This window comes from Lepisosteus oculatus, chromosome 4 (genome assembly GCF_040954835.1).
Source record: "Lepisosteus oculatus isolate fLepOcu1 chromosome 4, fLepOcu1.hap2, whole genome shotgun sequence".
Lineage (NCBI taxonomy): Eukaryota > Metazoa > Chordata > Actinopteri > Semionotiformes > Lepisosteidae > Lepisosteus > Lepisosteus oculatus.
This window is the reverse complement of record NC_090699.1, coordinates 62,054,099-62,070,076: the sequence shown is the minus strand read 5'-3', so window position 1 is coordinate 62,070,076 and position 15,978 is coordinate 62,054,099. Positions and strand designations below refer to the sequence as shown.

The window sequence follows — 15,978 nt, the reverse complement described above, 5'->3', positions numbered from 1 at the left end:
TTAAATACGGGTTTGATGTTCTGTTCTTTCTATTTTCAAGTTTTAAATCATTCTTATGATAAAAGCAATATAATGCATTTATTAAAACTGATCATATAGACAAACTGTTTCATCAAGCCATGCAGGGCACCACAGGTGTTTGCTATACTGTTGTAGTGTTGCAGGTGTTGCAATAACAATGGGCCAGAAAATGGTGTTGAGCCATATATCAAGATTCTGAGAGATGCCCTTCATGGTGGAATTGCAGAGAGTCGCTGTATCCTGTGGTCTATTCCATTTTTTTTTGTTTGTCCCAGATGTTTCCTGTATCTTTCCAAAGCAACCCTCCAAGGAGTTAAAAGAAGAAAAAATAAAAGTTCAAGCTTTTTTAAGGATAAGCATTTAAACTGCTCATTAATACGTTATGTTGTTGTCGGGAGATAAAGGGGACTCAATTCATGTAATTCATTAACTTAAGGAGTGTTGGGGACAAAATATCAGATCATCTCAGAGGTCATTATTGAATTCACTTTTAACTGACTCAGGAAGACAGCTGCTTTTCACCAGGAACTTTACAAACTTAGACCGTACCTTGTTTACAGAGGGATGGGTAATTGAAATAAAACCAATTGTGTTAAAAAGAACTGACCTAGAAGTTTTGAATATTTAATTTCAAGCCTACTGTACAGGAAGCCCTAGACTCATTTAACATTTAACTTCATTGATCAGGGCTTCTGTGGTTCCTAGACCAGTGTGAGAGAACGCAATTGCACACCTCAGGATAATGGCTAAGATCAAGGCAAACCGTTGACTACTTGGTCCATGTTTCAAGGTCTTCAATGCCACACCGTTTTGTAAAAGAGCATCGTGCCTGCAGCTTTGGGGATATTATAAATATAGCCCTTTACTGTAGACTGATAGGAAGAGTATGTGCTTAAATAAGGTAGTAGAAACTGCTTTGTCACGTGGTCCCTGTGGGCTTATCATGATTTTATAATAGACTAAATAATATTATATCCATTCAAAAAAACTAATTGCAGCCTGCACATAACCAGGAACTTTGTAAAAGGAACATTCTTACGTTTGTGAACATCTTTACATTACGTAGTGTGCCGTCCCGTTGTACTAAGTTTTATATTTTTGGGAATAGAACCGGTCATCTTGAGATCAAAGTTAAATGTGTGCGCCGTGCAAGATATGGTAGTAGGCCAAAGCTTTTAATTCAGCAGAACAACACAAAGGGTAAGCAGGAGACTTTTATTTTGGAAGGGTGCCCAGCCCTTTTTTTCCTCCAGAAGACAACATGCCAAGTTTCAGAGGCCCAAGGCTTTCTTGTGGGAGGACGCTGGGCCGTCTTCATGCTTTTTTGGCAATGATTAAAGTTAGGTTAGTACCAAAAAAACTTCAATTTTTTTCCCTTATCCTTTTTTTGTGGAAACAGATGGCCGTCTCATATTTTCATCTGAATTTAATTTGAACCGTAAGGTAGCGCTTTCCTATAGAGGTAGAGGCAATTATTGGCTGTAGATAGCAGGCCATATCCACAATCCCCCCCCAAACACTCCCATTTCCCCTCCGATATTTCAGCTCCTTTGGAGCTGGCGAGAGGAGCTGAGGAGAGGAACAAATTACTGCTGTCCTTTAACCCCTTCTGACTAATCATTTGTCGCATTCATTCTTTACAGGACATGTCAGGTGCATTCTGAGTGTTAGACATCTGCTTGCCACACAAGTTTTGATCAGTGATCAGTGAAATTTTGTGGAATCTTCCATTTTTCTTGCCTGGCTTGATCTGGAGCATTTGTAACTTCCCTATTGCTTCTGGGTGTGAAAGGAGTTCAATTATTTAATACATGCCCTTCTTTTTGTTGTAGAAAAAAAAATACTTGTGTACTTCCTTTTATTTGTATGAAATGAAGTACACAAGTTTGACGGGGAAAGAAATGAAAGAAAAAAAAAGTTCTTGAAATTCAGAGACGTATTTGAATTGTTTTCTGGCTAGCAGGTTTGTCCAACTTGATGGGGTTTACAGTCTGTACATTCAGTCATGAGCGTGGCAGCTCTCACATCGGCATCATGGGAGTGAGCAAACTCCTGACTAGCCGAGTTATAAAAAAGACTTTACAGGTATGGGCTCAGACCTATCGGCCACAGAGTCTAGAAGTAAAATCATATTAGTATTGTAGCAAAACATACAGTGAAAGAAAACAGTATCATGTTACACCCACTAAAGCTACCAGGCGAAGATGAGAATGCTAGTTCCATGGAACTGTTGGAACTACACAACTATTATAAAATAAGATGAGCACTGGAGCCAGATATAAACAGTTGCTGAAGGTCAGTATCTTTTTACTAAATGCAGGTCTAGGAGATTGAAGCCATGCATGCTGTAAAGTAGGCTGTGCAGAAGAACTTTGGTTTAATATTTTTAAGAAGCCATTTTCCTGCATCCCCCACCCCCCCCCGACTAGCCTAGAAAAGAGGCTAGACAGAATTCCGAGTAATGTTTCTTCATGTTAGCCATACAAACACTGCCGGAAAGCTGAGCTACAGGAGAAGAAGAAATGGGAAATGGGCTTGTATGGCCTGCCATTTAAAGAAGTGTGAAGTATCTTGTTTTTAAAGAAACCAAGCTACTGCTGAGCATACGTGAATGGTTTTGAGGGTTGCAAGCTGCTTTCCTGCTACCAAAGAGGAGATCATACAGGATGCTTGACCTTGAATGTCTGGAGTAAATGACCAGAATATATCCTACATTTTAATATAATAGAGGAGCAGAAGGAAGGAAACTGAGTCTCCTGTGTTTTTTTTTATTTGCTTGGTCCTCAAGTACTATGGGCTTTTCTCATTCAGGCCATTTGTATGCGGCAAAAGACATTTCTGGTGGATGTTACACTGTACAGTGCAGTTTCCTTGTCTGTCTGGTTACCTGGTAACTATTTCCACAACCAAAACAGGGTCCAGGGTTCTCAAACCTGAACTCCTGGAGGGCCTCTTGTGGGCTTTGTTCCACCTGACCTCTGAGTTACGTAGTTGGTCTCATTCAATAATTGCATGATTGTAATACTTCTCCAAGGTGTTTGGCAGAAAAATAAAATTTTGCATAATCAACGGTGAAAGAAAACTCCTACATGGGTGTGAGACAATAGGGTAATGACTTAATCGACTACTGAGGTTGGAACAAAAAACAGAAGACACCAGGCCCACCAATAAAGTTTTTAGACCCCTGGCCTAAAGCCAGAATGACTTGGAGCCACAAACCAAGCTCTTATTTATTTCTTTATTCAGTTTTGAGCTTACTGAACTTCTCAGGCATTACTATCTGTTGTCCTGTATTGCCACTCAGTCATTGTAGACTATGTAAACTACAAAGATCCGTCTATAAATGTTATCAGTTTATGGAAGGACTTTAATAATGGGCGCACTGAGAAAGTTAATTACACTCTGAAGCTTGAATACTTTTGCGGATTTTGCTTCCTGAAGTTGTTGCAGGGATAGATTTGAAAGGCTGTGAGTGTGAAAGCGATCTGTGGTGCCGCTGTGATGGAGAACATTCTCAACGTGCATCAGAACCACAAATCTATGATTAAAGAAGCTGCAGGATCAACAAAGGCAACTACACAGTCCTTATAAACTCATCCGGAAAGTCAGCCACTTATTATTATTTTTAGTATTGTCAGGCTTCTTAGAAGCTCTGATTTAAACTTTGAACAGCCCAGAAGTCCCCTTCCTGGGCCTCTGTACAGTTGGCAGCATGTGTAGCCTGATTCTACAGGAAGGGCGTAATGTACTGTATAACAACACCACTGTGGTGGGGAGAAAATACACCTCTCTTCTTTCGAATTGGTACATTTTGGATGTTCTTGTTTGAAGGTGAGATTTTCCCTAAGCAGACTGAGGACCCATCTATTTTCTCTTAGTAAGAAAATGCACTTTATTTCTGGTATTTAAACCCGCTGCACAGACAGGTGACCTTGAAGCTGTGCAGCTCATATTCTTCTTTTTTTTTTTTAGTAGAGATCCTGTCTTGTAAATGTCACCTTTGAAACTAATCCGTGCCTTCAGACTTTGGTTCGATCAGGCTACATGTTAAATGTTTGTGCTTTCTAATTCACAACTGAATTTGAATAAAAGCAGAGTACAGTGAATATGGAAGCTATTGAGGTGCTGTTCTTTTACACAAATTACTCCCCACAAGAGCATGACTGTTCCTGCAGCCAGTGGAACCAGTTGAGTGTACAGGTGTCTGTTCACCTGTGATATTGTCACTCAGGTGTCTGTTTCATGTCTGGATCACCTCCACATCCATTCCCATAATGAACGCTGTAATGTGTTGCTTGTTGTAAGAACGGTGAGCTGCTCAGATGAAGCGTGATATTTCTGCTTATAAAGACAACAAGCCCAGTTTATTATGCGTAACTATAGTGCACTGGGCGGTTAATTACATGGCTCACCGAAAGCAAAGCAAAGTTTTATTTGGGGTGTTTTCTTCTCTGAGTAGAGAATAAAAGATGCAAACCATCTGAAATTAAAATTCGAATAAAGAAGCTTCTCCGACCACTTCTTCACCGTTGCCCAGCTTCCCCAGGTCCTGAGGAGTCCTCTGTGGGCAGTACAGGTGAAGCACTTTGCATGCCGTCTGGGGCCGCGCATAACAGCTCTTTATCTTCCGCAGAGGCAAGCCAGCCAATGGGGACTACCGCAAGGACCACAGAGATCGCAGCCGCAGCCCGATCGAGCGCGCTGCGGTGCCTGCCATCGGTATCCATGCCAATCACGTGTATGCCCCCATGCCCAGCTTGGCAATGGATCAGCCACTGGCACTGACCAAAAACAGCATGGACGCTGCCAGGACCGTTTCCATCTCCCCCATTGAGCGGCAGCAGGTAAGAAACCGGTGGCAGGAAGTCCTCGTTTTCTTTGACTTGACAAAGGCGTTTTGAGGAGAGAAGACATCCCCCAGTGGAAACAGTTTTCCCCCCCTCTCTCCTTTCCTCGGTGCCGGGCCTGCGGTTATCTCTGTGTTAAGCCCTTGATTCATTTCCGGAATAGGACTCTCGACTGTCTGCTGGTTCATATTGCTCCGGCAGAACTGACCCTGAGCAAACGAGGAATCAAATCTTCAAGTCTGCGTTATAGCGTTATTGGATACAATCAACAACAATTTACAGTCACACAATTGTCATGCAATGTTTAAAGCGATTTCTCCAAAATTCAATCAAAACACTCCCATTGACTGTACTGCTTGTATGTATTATATAATAATAGTCATTAATTGTTTCTCATTATTTTCGAACAGTCTTTGCATTTGAAATCAGGTTTTGTGGGAAAGTTTGAGTCAAGCCCACATTTTGATTGCTTCAGATATATTGAAACGTATTCACACACACTGCACATTTAGGTACTCAGTCTTGACAGTATGTTGGACGTATGGCCAGCCACCAAACTATTTATAACACTATCCACTAAGAATATGTGAATGTAGATCATTAACCGTATTGGAGAGTCTAACTGTGCACATAAATTGCAGTATTTTAGAAATTTAAACCCAGATTCATAGTCAAGATTAGATGTCGTTACGTTCTTGGTTGCAACACCACATTGTCATTTGTAAACGAGACCGGCAAGTTCAGTGGCCACATGTAAATGTGTTGAGGTGAGGTACCCCTACAGTGGTGACTGTGAGGACTGGATGCAATGTTAACTGGACGTTATGTTAATGCAATGTTAACTGGACGTTAACTGGATGCAATGTGACAGCATCAGTCAGAGCCTGTCAGTGTTATTAACCACAGTTCATGTGTATATGGGCCTTGACTATCCACAAATGGATCAGTGCTCAGGGTTCTGGACTTGGGTTTCAAAACCCGGGCAAGACACTGCTGTTGTATCTTTGCTGAATTGTTCCAGTGAAAATACCCAGCAGTATGAAAGGGTGCAAATGTAAATTGCTTTGAATAAAAGCAGCAGCCAAATACATTAGTAACTAATAAAACTAAAAGTGTGGAAGAAAATTGGATTGAACTTATTTAAAAAAATGATTTTTAATGTGAAATATTTCTGTTTTGTCATTTGTTTAGAATCGTCCCTCGGTGATCACCTGTGCTTCTGCAAACAACCGGAATTGTAACCTCTCTCACTGCCCCATTTCACACAGTGGTTGCAACTCCAGCCTCCCCTCCAGCTACAGGAGACCCTCCAACAGTGAGTCACAGTTCCCCTCTATAAGACCTACAAGAGCTTGTTGTGCTTCTTTGTGCTGCCTATATAATGGAATTATCCCTAACAGAAATCAGTCCACCTTAAAGCACCCGAGGTCAAAATGCATGTATTAATGTCTGTGAATCTGACCTGAAAAAAGGTGGAATCATGTGGAATACTGTAGTATGAAATCTTGGACTTCTGGTCTGTTCAGTGTTCAGTTAAGTGCCATGAAGATGAAATTTAGAATATATATATAAACTCTGAGCTGTAGATGTATCACCTACTTATGTTGTAAAATCAAAACTCCAATTGCATAGAAACGTACTCGACTTCAAATCCAATTTTAAACTCATCAGCCTATGTCCCTGTTGACTGCTTTGACAAACCCATGCTGCTGTGACATGGAATACAGGCACTTTCTGTCCCTTGGCTGGGCAGAGGCCAGTTTCAGGTCACGGGAAAAACATTCATTGCTCAGCTGGGATTTTGATAGGATCTTGTTTTTTTTTTTAATTTGAGATGAACGCAAGGAACCACTTTTTTCTTCTAAGGACAGATGTATTTTTTTTTCCTTTACATTTCGAAAAAAATGCTGTAGATCTGTTAAATACTACACAGCATACACTTTTTGTATGTACGTTTCTAACCGACCTTCACTGGAGTTTCAATTCGATTTGAAGCGCTTCCTTGAACCGTTTTTATTTCAACGTTTCTGCTTTTGCGTCTCCTTCCACCTAGCTAACACCGCGTGCGACCCGGTGATAGAAGAGCACTTCCGCCGAAGTCTCGGGAAGAACTACAAGGAGCCGGAGCCAGTGACAAACTCTGTTTCCATTACCGGCTCCGTCGACGACCATTTTGCCAAAGCCCTTGGTGAGACCTGGCTTCAGATCAAGGCTGCGAAGAGCAGCGTGTCCGGCAGCCCTGAATCGGCATCTCGAAGGGGCCAGTCCCCTCCGTCCTCTCACATGGTCAACCACAATCACTCCCCCTCGGTGGTGTCGTGAGGAGTGGACCACAAACCCTTCAACTCAGAGCAACATGCATGATTTGGCTGAGCTTGGAACAGTGCTAAATATATATATATCTATTCAAACAATTTGGAGAAAGGGGAGGAAGTTTTTAAGTACCTTTGCATACTTGCTTGGCATTTGCAGTAAAGGATGCCCAAAATAAGAAAAAAGAAACTAGCAGGAACTATTTTTATTAGGAAATTATTTCAGATAGCATCCCGACCACCTGCCTCAGTTACCAAAGAAACCTCTGATGCAAATCTGCTGCCCCTATAAAGAATAAGCCATTCTTTCAGTGCTTTCCTCCCTGTTTTCTTGTTTCTTGAGTGTAGAGTTTGTGTGGTTTGCTTTTTATCTCCTCCGTTATGTAATTTTGTATGTTTTTACTTGAAAAGAAAGGCCAGGTCTGATTTGCACTATTGGGAGATGGGTAGGAGTTGCTTGTCGACTTCATGTCAGGCGTGCACCGTTTTCTTTGTGCTCCGAGGGCAAACTGCTGACAACGATGGTTAGGTGATGTTGCATCTTTCTGCATGAAGGCAAAAAAGAAGTGCTTTGGTGAGGGAAGGTCTCATACAGGTTATAGGTCTTTCTGTCTCTGTTTTCAGACTATGCTTTTATTAATGCTTGGTGCTCACAACTGGACTGCATCATTTTCTAAACATGGGCATTTATGTGTTTTGTAGTTGTTTCCTTAGCACTGCTGTTTGCTAGCATAGTTGAGGTTTGAAGGGTAAAATAGTGCTTACTGATGCATGTTTTAAATAGCTGGTATCTATTAATGTATAGATATTATGAATCTTAATGCTATTAGCCTTCCTTCAGATTAGTTTATTTTTGTCAGTAACAGTCCTAGATATACTTACTGCTGGTACAGTTGTACTCAATATTTTTTTTATGTGATATTCATTATGGTAGCAGCCAGCAACAGAGGACAGCCTCCGGACAGGCCATATATATATAAACAGTTAGATTTATATAATGTTAATCCGTGGTACAGGATGCTATAGCTTTGCGCATGACTGAATAAAGTATACATAAACAGCTGTAGACTGGTCAGCTTCAGAGTTGACCTGCTCCCTATTTTTTTTATTAATTGTTTCAACTGCTACTTTAAACAACTTAGCAGGTTGCAGCAGCTTGTGAATTATTGACTTATCAACCTGTGCCTAGGCAGCATACATTCCTCCATTAGAGAACTTTGTACAGGTATTGCATTATGTTTTGCTCAATATTGATAGCTACTAACTAGAAGCAAAGATGACAGAAGCATTCATATAACACAGCTGGGCTTTTACTAAACCGCTTCTCATCTTGCATTCTTGTATAGAAGTCATGTGTCCATACATTCCATCATCCCAGTTCAGTCATAGGACGTTTCAAACATTATATGACAGTGCTAAATGATAAATCTATTTTTTTTTTAGAAAAGGGTAGCTGGCTGCCAGACAGCTGCAATTTGAAACAAATGTCTGAATGGAGATTAATCAAGGCGTCTTTAAAACAAAAAAATCACGGCCGAATTCCTTGTCGATTTTTTTTAATTCAATGCAAATGTTACAGAAAAGTCATGTGTCATATTTGGCCGTGATATTTCCTCTGTCAACCGATGAACAGGAGAGGAGTACAGCCGTAAAGTGTCCTAAGGTATTTTTCACATTTCACTTCCATTCTTCTGGGTGGGAAACACTCGTCTCTGCTTTGGCTTTCAATACCCTACACACTGTAGGAAAATCACTAAATAAAAAAATACACTTTTTTTATATAGGTAACTTTAAGACCATCATTACGCTGTGCGTAACGAATGTACAGAAAAAAAATTCGTAGGTATTTTTTTGAGGAACAATTAATTTGTTAATGATATGTAGCTATTTAATTTTCCCTGTTCTTTATTGTAATCATGCATTTTTTGAGAAAAAAGTTGATCTTTTTTTTTTGTTTGTTGTAGATTTGTCTGTAATAAGGTTAAAAAGTGCAGGAACACAGTTATTCTATGAGAACACTGCATTAGCATTAATAGCCACTAGTTTATTATTGCTAAAGGCTACTGAGCATTGTTACAGTAGAATATCGAACACTGAAGATGCTGATCTGTGGGCAGTTTGCCTCTTATGTAAGCGAATTGAACAAATGTATTCAGCTAGAGAATTACCCGTCTGAGATGGGTAACTCCACACTGAACCCGGTCTGCCTGGGATTAATCTTAAAAGTTATTTAAATAGTTGATTTCCTGAGGAAGACTAGCTGTGCTTCCTTAGATAACTGACATTGAAACAAACTGTTTACAAAGTTCCTTTACATGGAAGATGCATCTACAGTGTACTTCTAAATACCCTAAACTGTTTTGTAAAATCTGTATTATACCCTCTTTCTGTGGCCTTGTTTCTCCTGAAAATAAAAAAAAGGTTTTGGCAGGCCACCTTTTTTGTACTTAAAAGTAGCCTCAATGAACAATAAAGTGCTCTTAAACTACAATCTTGGGTGTTTCATTTTTTTTTAATGAGTTCAGAATAATGCATACACATTTCATGGAAAGGAAAGTAGTTTTTTTGTAGAAAGTGTATTTTCATCTGTAGAAAACTGGGCAGGGTATTGCAAATCTTGCTACTGGATAAATACAAAAGTATTTATTCACACTCCTACATATTTACTTGGAAGAAAGATCAGAGTGATTTAAAGTTTTAAAAATGCCTGAATTGCTATAACTATCAGGAAAACTTGACTTGTAAGATAAGAAAAAATGTTTTGTTAGAATGTTTACAGAAGTTCTGTACAAAGATTGTTAAAGATCCAGCTGTTTCATTCACAATTGTCAGAGCGAGAAGGAGTGAGTAGTATAAGTCTTCCTGGGAATACATACCACAGCCTTTGAAATCATGGTACTTAGAGCATTCCTCATTTGAGCAAGATTCTGAATGTTGCCACTTTGTTGCATCACCCTCCCCTAGTTTTTTAAAGAGGCTAAAAACATTCATTTGAATATCAGAGTGTTCAAGATGAATTGCCTACAGCATAATAAATTATATAAATCAAAAGCATTCCATATAACATTCCATATTCTATATAAGAGGATGCAAAGGAAGGATGTAAAAAAACCCAGCAGTACAGAAGTGGGGAAAAAAGTGAAAACAAAAACACTTATAAAGGACATGGAACATATTTCCTGGTATCTTTGCAACACTTATAAGATATTACAAGATATAGTGAACAACACCTAAAATAGACTCTTTTGGGCCAGGCTTATTGATTATGTCCAGTTGCATTTTGTATTTTTTCTACTTTTTTCTTCCTTTTTTAAAACATTTACATCAAATAATTGCCATAAGGTTATAATTACTTTCCAAGCACAACATATTTGTACGATAAATGGCAGAATTCCGGTGATGCAGCTGTTAACCTTGTATTTCTCAACATGCACCTGAAAAGGAAGGATGTTTCTAATTTAATAAACTGATTGTAATAACACCTTCAGAACTGCTCTTTAGAATACCGCGATACCAATGTTGTTGCATCTATTCTTTGCATGTACTTGGCGTTTTTAATTCACAACCCAGCACTATTCAATATTACAAATGCACTCATATTATAATGGTACACACCTGTTCTGAAGCACCAAGATGACATCACCAGCATCAGGCTGCTGCGTCATAATGGAAATACTAACAAGTCAAAGGCAGCTGTTTCTCCTTCAAGCTTGGTTCAGCCTGCCTTCATTTTGTTTGTAGTTCCAGCTTTGTTTTAAATCAGTGTATTAAGAACCTTCAATAATTAGGCAGATATGGCAAATTGGACACAAACTTTTGAAACACATTTTGGAGTGTAAGAGGTACATCTTTCCATGTTTCAGTCCATAGTAATTACATTTTCTCACACACACACTTCATAAACATTTAGATCAATGCATCTAAAAAGAAAGATTAGAAAAATTACTGATCTGGAATCAAAATATAGATTATTTTTTAATCTGAGTAACAAAAATATGGATTAAAATCTAGAAGGAAGGTAGTGGTGACACCATGGTCTTAATTTTTCCCCATACAAACTAAATTAAAAATCTTTATCATACTAGCATTCACTTCATGCCCATTCCTCTAGATTTATTCTATTTCAATATTATACAGCTGCATTGATAATGTAAGATATAATGCAATAATACAGAGAACTACTGATATTTATTTGCAATCCCACATGACAAGATTTTGAAAATCCTTGAGACATACATTAGCCTTTATTAATATTGCTCAGAATAATTCCTCAAATCTATAAGAACTTAACAAATGATTTTAAATTCCTTGTTCCATATCAATCTTTGGTTTGTAATTAATACTAGCATAAGCCAAACGTAAGACAATATGGACACTTTTCACAAATGCATACCTTTTTAAACTTCTTTTAATAGAGTCAACTTTTTGGATATTGGGTCACAGGAATCTTTTTCCTGGATGTACAGCATACTGCATTATCACTGATTAAATCCATTTGAGTATGGAAATGTATGTTCAGATATGAAAGTAAAATATAAAATGTTATTCTTATTCATTGAAAACACGTGTAAGACCGAGATGAACGTACATTACCAGTTACACAATGTCCTCTGCCTCAAGATGCTATGAGTTGAACCCAGAATTAACAAGATTTTAATCTGAAAAGGCAAATGTAAAGATTCCCCTTTTTTATTTTCTGCTTTCAAGTAGTACGTCCCCATTAGATTCCAGCCAACAAGCTTCCAGCCAACAAGCTGTGAAGATTCTCAGTTGTCTTCCCACTCCTCTGCTTCATCGCTGTTTTCAAATGCTCTCATCATCACTCATATCCCAGATCTGAAAAGGAAAGTGAAATGTGCTGTGAATGAAATTATGAATTACTATTTAAGAAGACTATTGGAATCAGTCCATAAATACATAATCCCTGTTGAACTCAGATAAGGAGAAAAGGCTGGCCATGGCATTCTTTTCTCACAGTTTGCCATTGTAATCCTAGCATTGTGTGATCTTGCACTGTCTTGCTAGAATATCAACATTTATGGAATGGTCTGCAGAAATTGCAAGACTATTAACTCATTGACATCATTAATGTATTGCTGAGCAGTAAGGTTGTCCTCAACCTGCAACAAAAGTGTTCTTGTGTTAAATGAGATTCCCCTTCAAACTTTCCCTGTCTCACCAGTTGAAGTAAACAGTAATCATAATGCTCACTACGACATCTCTGCAAGTCTTTGTCTTGAGAAATGGAAATTTCAGCTGTCAACATTATCCCCGAATGACCTCTGAGCATGAACCTAATTTGTATGCAAATGGTGAGCTATAGCCCATTCAGGTTATTTCTTCCTGGAATTTCTTGTGCTTTAACCCACCATATTCTGAAAACAATTACACAGATAAATAAGACAAATGTGACAGCCCAGTGCTGGTATGGTGACATCTTGCCTTCTAGGATATGTCTTGTCCCACAAAAGGCTGGACTGTTTGTTTCTCTGGACTAGTCTGCCAGTTACTTAAAGCATCACATTCTTCAGGCAACCTCTTCAACAGACAGACCTCTCAAACAATCATGTTAATAACAATCTGGTGATCTTCATTACACAGGTGGGGGGCATGGTCATATCTTAAGCTGCATTTTATGTCTATTTTATATTTATAATTTAATATTTCTATTAAATTGTATATTCATAATTTATATAATGATAAAGAAAAGATTTATTTATAGCTTTTATTTAGCTGTTTCTATTCAACAACCTATTTGTGTTAAGGTTTACTCAATTCCAATGCCTAACATGATGCTCCTGGCAATCCAATGGAATAACATCAGGTAAGCTCAGTATTTTGCCATCCTTAGAAAGAATTATACTCAAAACAATAAGTATATGTGCAATTTTTCCATCAAACAGGCAATTATATATAATTATAAATGGCTCATTGTTTTCAGATCGAAGCTGTAATGTTTGGTTATGTTTAGAATAATTCTGCAACATTGTATTTGTTTTGAAAAACCTTATTTGCAATAAAAAGTCAGTGCTTTAGAAATGTAATAATACTTTGTAAAAATGCTCAACAAATATTTATACAAGCACAATAAATTAGGATTCTATCTATTTCACAAATAAACAAATCACTTATACCTGCAACAACTTCATAATTCTAACTGTAAACATTTTGCAAAACGTACAGTTATTTATAAAACACCTCAGACCCAAGTTACAAGTATTACAATTGAGTAGTTAATCAAATAATTACATCTACTATGTACCCAGGAGCTCACATTGAACCAAATAAAGAATTAGGCTCTCCAGAAATTGAGTTTGACACCCATGGACAAGATACTTCTGGCCAGACTCATTGTGGCCTATCCCTACTTGTGACCATCTCTGGCTAGAATCTGCTGGCTGTGATTACACAAAACTACAAATAGGGAGCAAAAGTATGCTTTGAGCCTCTAACATACTGTACCAATAGCATGAAGACATTGTTGTCTTGTTAACTTGTGTAAATTGGTTCCTTTATTTTGCTTTCTTAAATTTTACCAGGCCGGACATTCACCAGCTTAAATCATCTCATCACCTATGCCCAACAAACTCTCTCACTGATGAGGTGATTCAGTGCTCGTACAACATTCAAAAGTATTTCACTATAAGTCCTTAATGATTAATCAAAATGATGCCAAAAACATTTAATCAATATCCAGATTGTATTTTCCTAGAAGCATACATGCATAAAAAGTATTCTTCACACCTGAAGAAGGCTCCACGGCCGAAACGTTGTGTTCTCTTTCTTCTTTTTTTCAGCGTGGAATAAACCTATTACTTGTTCCTTTGCATAAAAAGTGACATGTTTCCTCTGATGCTCAGTATATACAGTTATGTCCGTCACATCTAAAATGATTCATTTAATAAAAGTTCACTTTTATACCTTTTCTATTTAAACACATGCTGGTTGGTGGACACGTACAATGGGTTCCTGGAATCTAATGTATATATTTCCTGGATTGTTTGTGTGCTTGTTTGTGATTTTGCCTCTCTTCACTCATTGCTGCGATAGTTTCATTTTCTCTACATGGCAAATATAAGTAAGTAAATAAATAAGTATTTAAATATAAGTAAGTAAATCTGGCAAACTATATCTGTGTTCTTCTCTTATTATACTGTATATATGTATGTATGCATTTAAGATTCCCAACACATCTTTTTGATTTCATCTGGGACCAAGTTAATATTTGCTTACAAGCCAAACAACAAATCTGTCTTTCATAACAGAAAAATACATCAGCAACCCCAAGTAATGAGCTAAGAATAAGTAACTACACTAAACATCTGCTAGGGCGTCTCATGTCATGTGCCACAAAGGGTTTGAAGTCTAAAACTCAATTTTGTATTTCTGAAAATTCACTTTTGCTTTTCTTGGGGATGTCCTTACAGAAGAAATATACTTAATTTTCTCAAGCTGCCCATTTGCACTTCCAAAACTGTTTTTTTTTTAAAAAAAAAAACAAGGCTAGGCTTGTTTCTAATCAGGCCTGAGAGTACTCATATCTATCATTTAAAAGTTGCACCAGAAAAAGAAACTGGTACAAGCTTATATTACTTTTTATTGTTTGACACAAAACTACAAATAACACAAGCAGTCCAGTGTTGAAGATAATTAGTAATGTCTCAACATACAAACTTTGAACATGCCCATGCCAGTAACATAAAAGTGAAACAGTTCACCAAAATGCCAGGTTGATTCCTTTTAATGACTCTCCCACTTCAATTGGTAAAGCAGTAAAAACAGAGTCTCATGTCTTGATTTTGAACTATCCTGCGTCACAACCAAACTTAACTAGATTTTTATAATCCAAACACACTCACATTTTGAGCATTAAACTTGTTAGAACTTGTAAAAACATTCCATAAAGACTCCAAAGTTATCTGCCCAATCACCACATTTTTTTTCACAAGCAATGGAATAACTGTGTTCTAAACCAGAAACACATGTAGCATAGAACTGGACATGTGGTGTACGTACAGTATAGACAATACTGCATATCTACTTGTTTGAGACATCTAGTGTCAGTGGTTCTGACAAAGCTAATGGCTTTGTCACAACCATTGACATTAAGGACTGAAAGCACACGTGATGTGACCTAACCCATAATGGACTTTGTAAAGAGAAAATTGATTTGATTCAAAGAAATAAAGTAACAGAACCACAGCAATTAAGTGTTAAACACTATTCTACCAACATAAAAATGCTTTTCCATGTACTTGAATCTGCATTTTGCCTTGGGTTAATGCAGTATTTGATTGCATCTGAATTATATGCACAGTACTGTATATAAGACGTGCAAGATGGATATTTAATTATTTGATTTTTTTTTCCTGCAGTCCTCTAATTAATCTTTGATGTCTAATGGCAAGCTCCAAGTTTTCATCTATGATTTGACTGTCTTGTAATTGTTTTTCATTATCAAGGTGGATTTTATGTAACCTATTAGAAAAGACTCCTTCTTGAGGACATACAACAACCTCCCCCACAATACAATGTGTCAGCATCTTTCAACACAAACCCTCAGAATAAATCAGGAAAATGCAGCCAAGAAACCATGACTGAATGCTGTCACTGTAGGTTTGTACTATAATTTGTCAGACTGCTAATGTTTCAAAAACATTTCTGCAATTTTAACAACTGATACCACTACAAAACAAAAGGAACAATTTTGATTTTCAGGAATTGGTAGCCATTGTCTTTGTTTCTAAAAAAATGTTAAACAATAAATGTTAAAGTATTGTTAATTTAAGGATAGAGAA

At 37.7% G+C, this 15,978-nt stretch overlaps 2 protein-coding genes across 4 annotated transcripts in view; one reads left to right on the top strand and one right to left on the bottom strand.

The window, feature by feature from the left end:
- The window catches only part of vgll4b (vestigial-like family member 4b), a 48,689-nt gene extending 39,018 nt beyond the window's left edge, over positions 1–9,671 (top strand). For both annotated transcript variants that reach the window (XM_006631023.3, XM_006631022.3), the window contains 3 exons: positions 4,655–4,865; positions 6,060–6,183; positions 6,922–9,671. In XM_006631023.3, coding sequence (XP_006631086.1) covers positions 4,655–4,865; positions 6,060–6,183; positions 6,922–7,190 — 604 coding nt within the window. In that variant the 3' untranslated portion in view covers positions 7,191–9,671. The remainder of the gene's footprint in view (positions 1–4,654; positions 4,866–6,059; positions 6,184–6,921) is intronic.
- A 1,471-nt stretch (positions 9,672–11,142) lies between these two features.
- atg7 (ATG7 autophagy related 7 homolog (S. cerevisiae)) overlaps positions 11,143–15,978 on the bottom strand; it is a 66,529-nt gene continuing 61,693 nt past the window's right edge. For both annotated transcript variants that reach the window (XM_015348179.2, XM_006631106.3), the window contains exon 20: positions 11,143–12,016. In XM_015348179.2, coding sequence (XP_015203665.1) covers positions 11,984–12,016 — 33 coding nt within the window. In that variant the 3' untranslated portion in view covers positions 11,143–11,983. The remainder of the gene's footprint in view (positions 12,017–15,978) is intronic.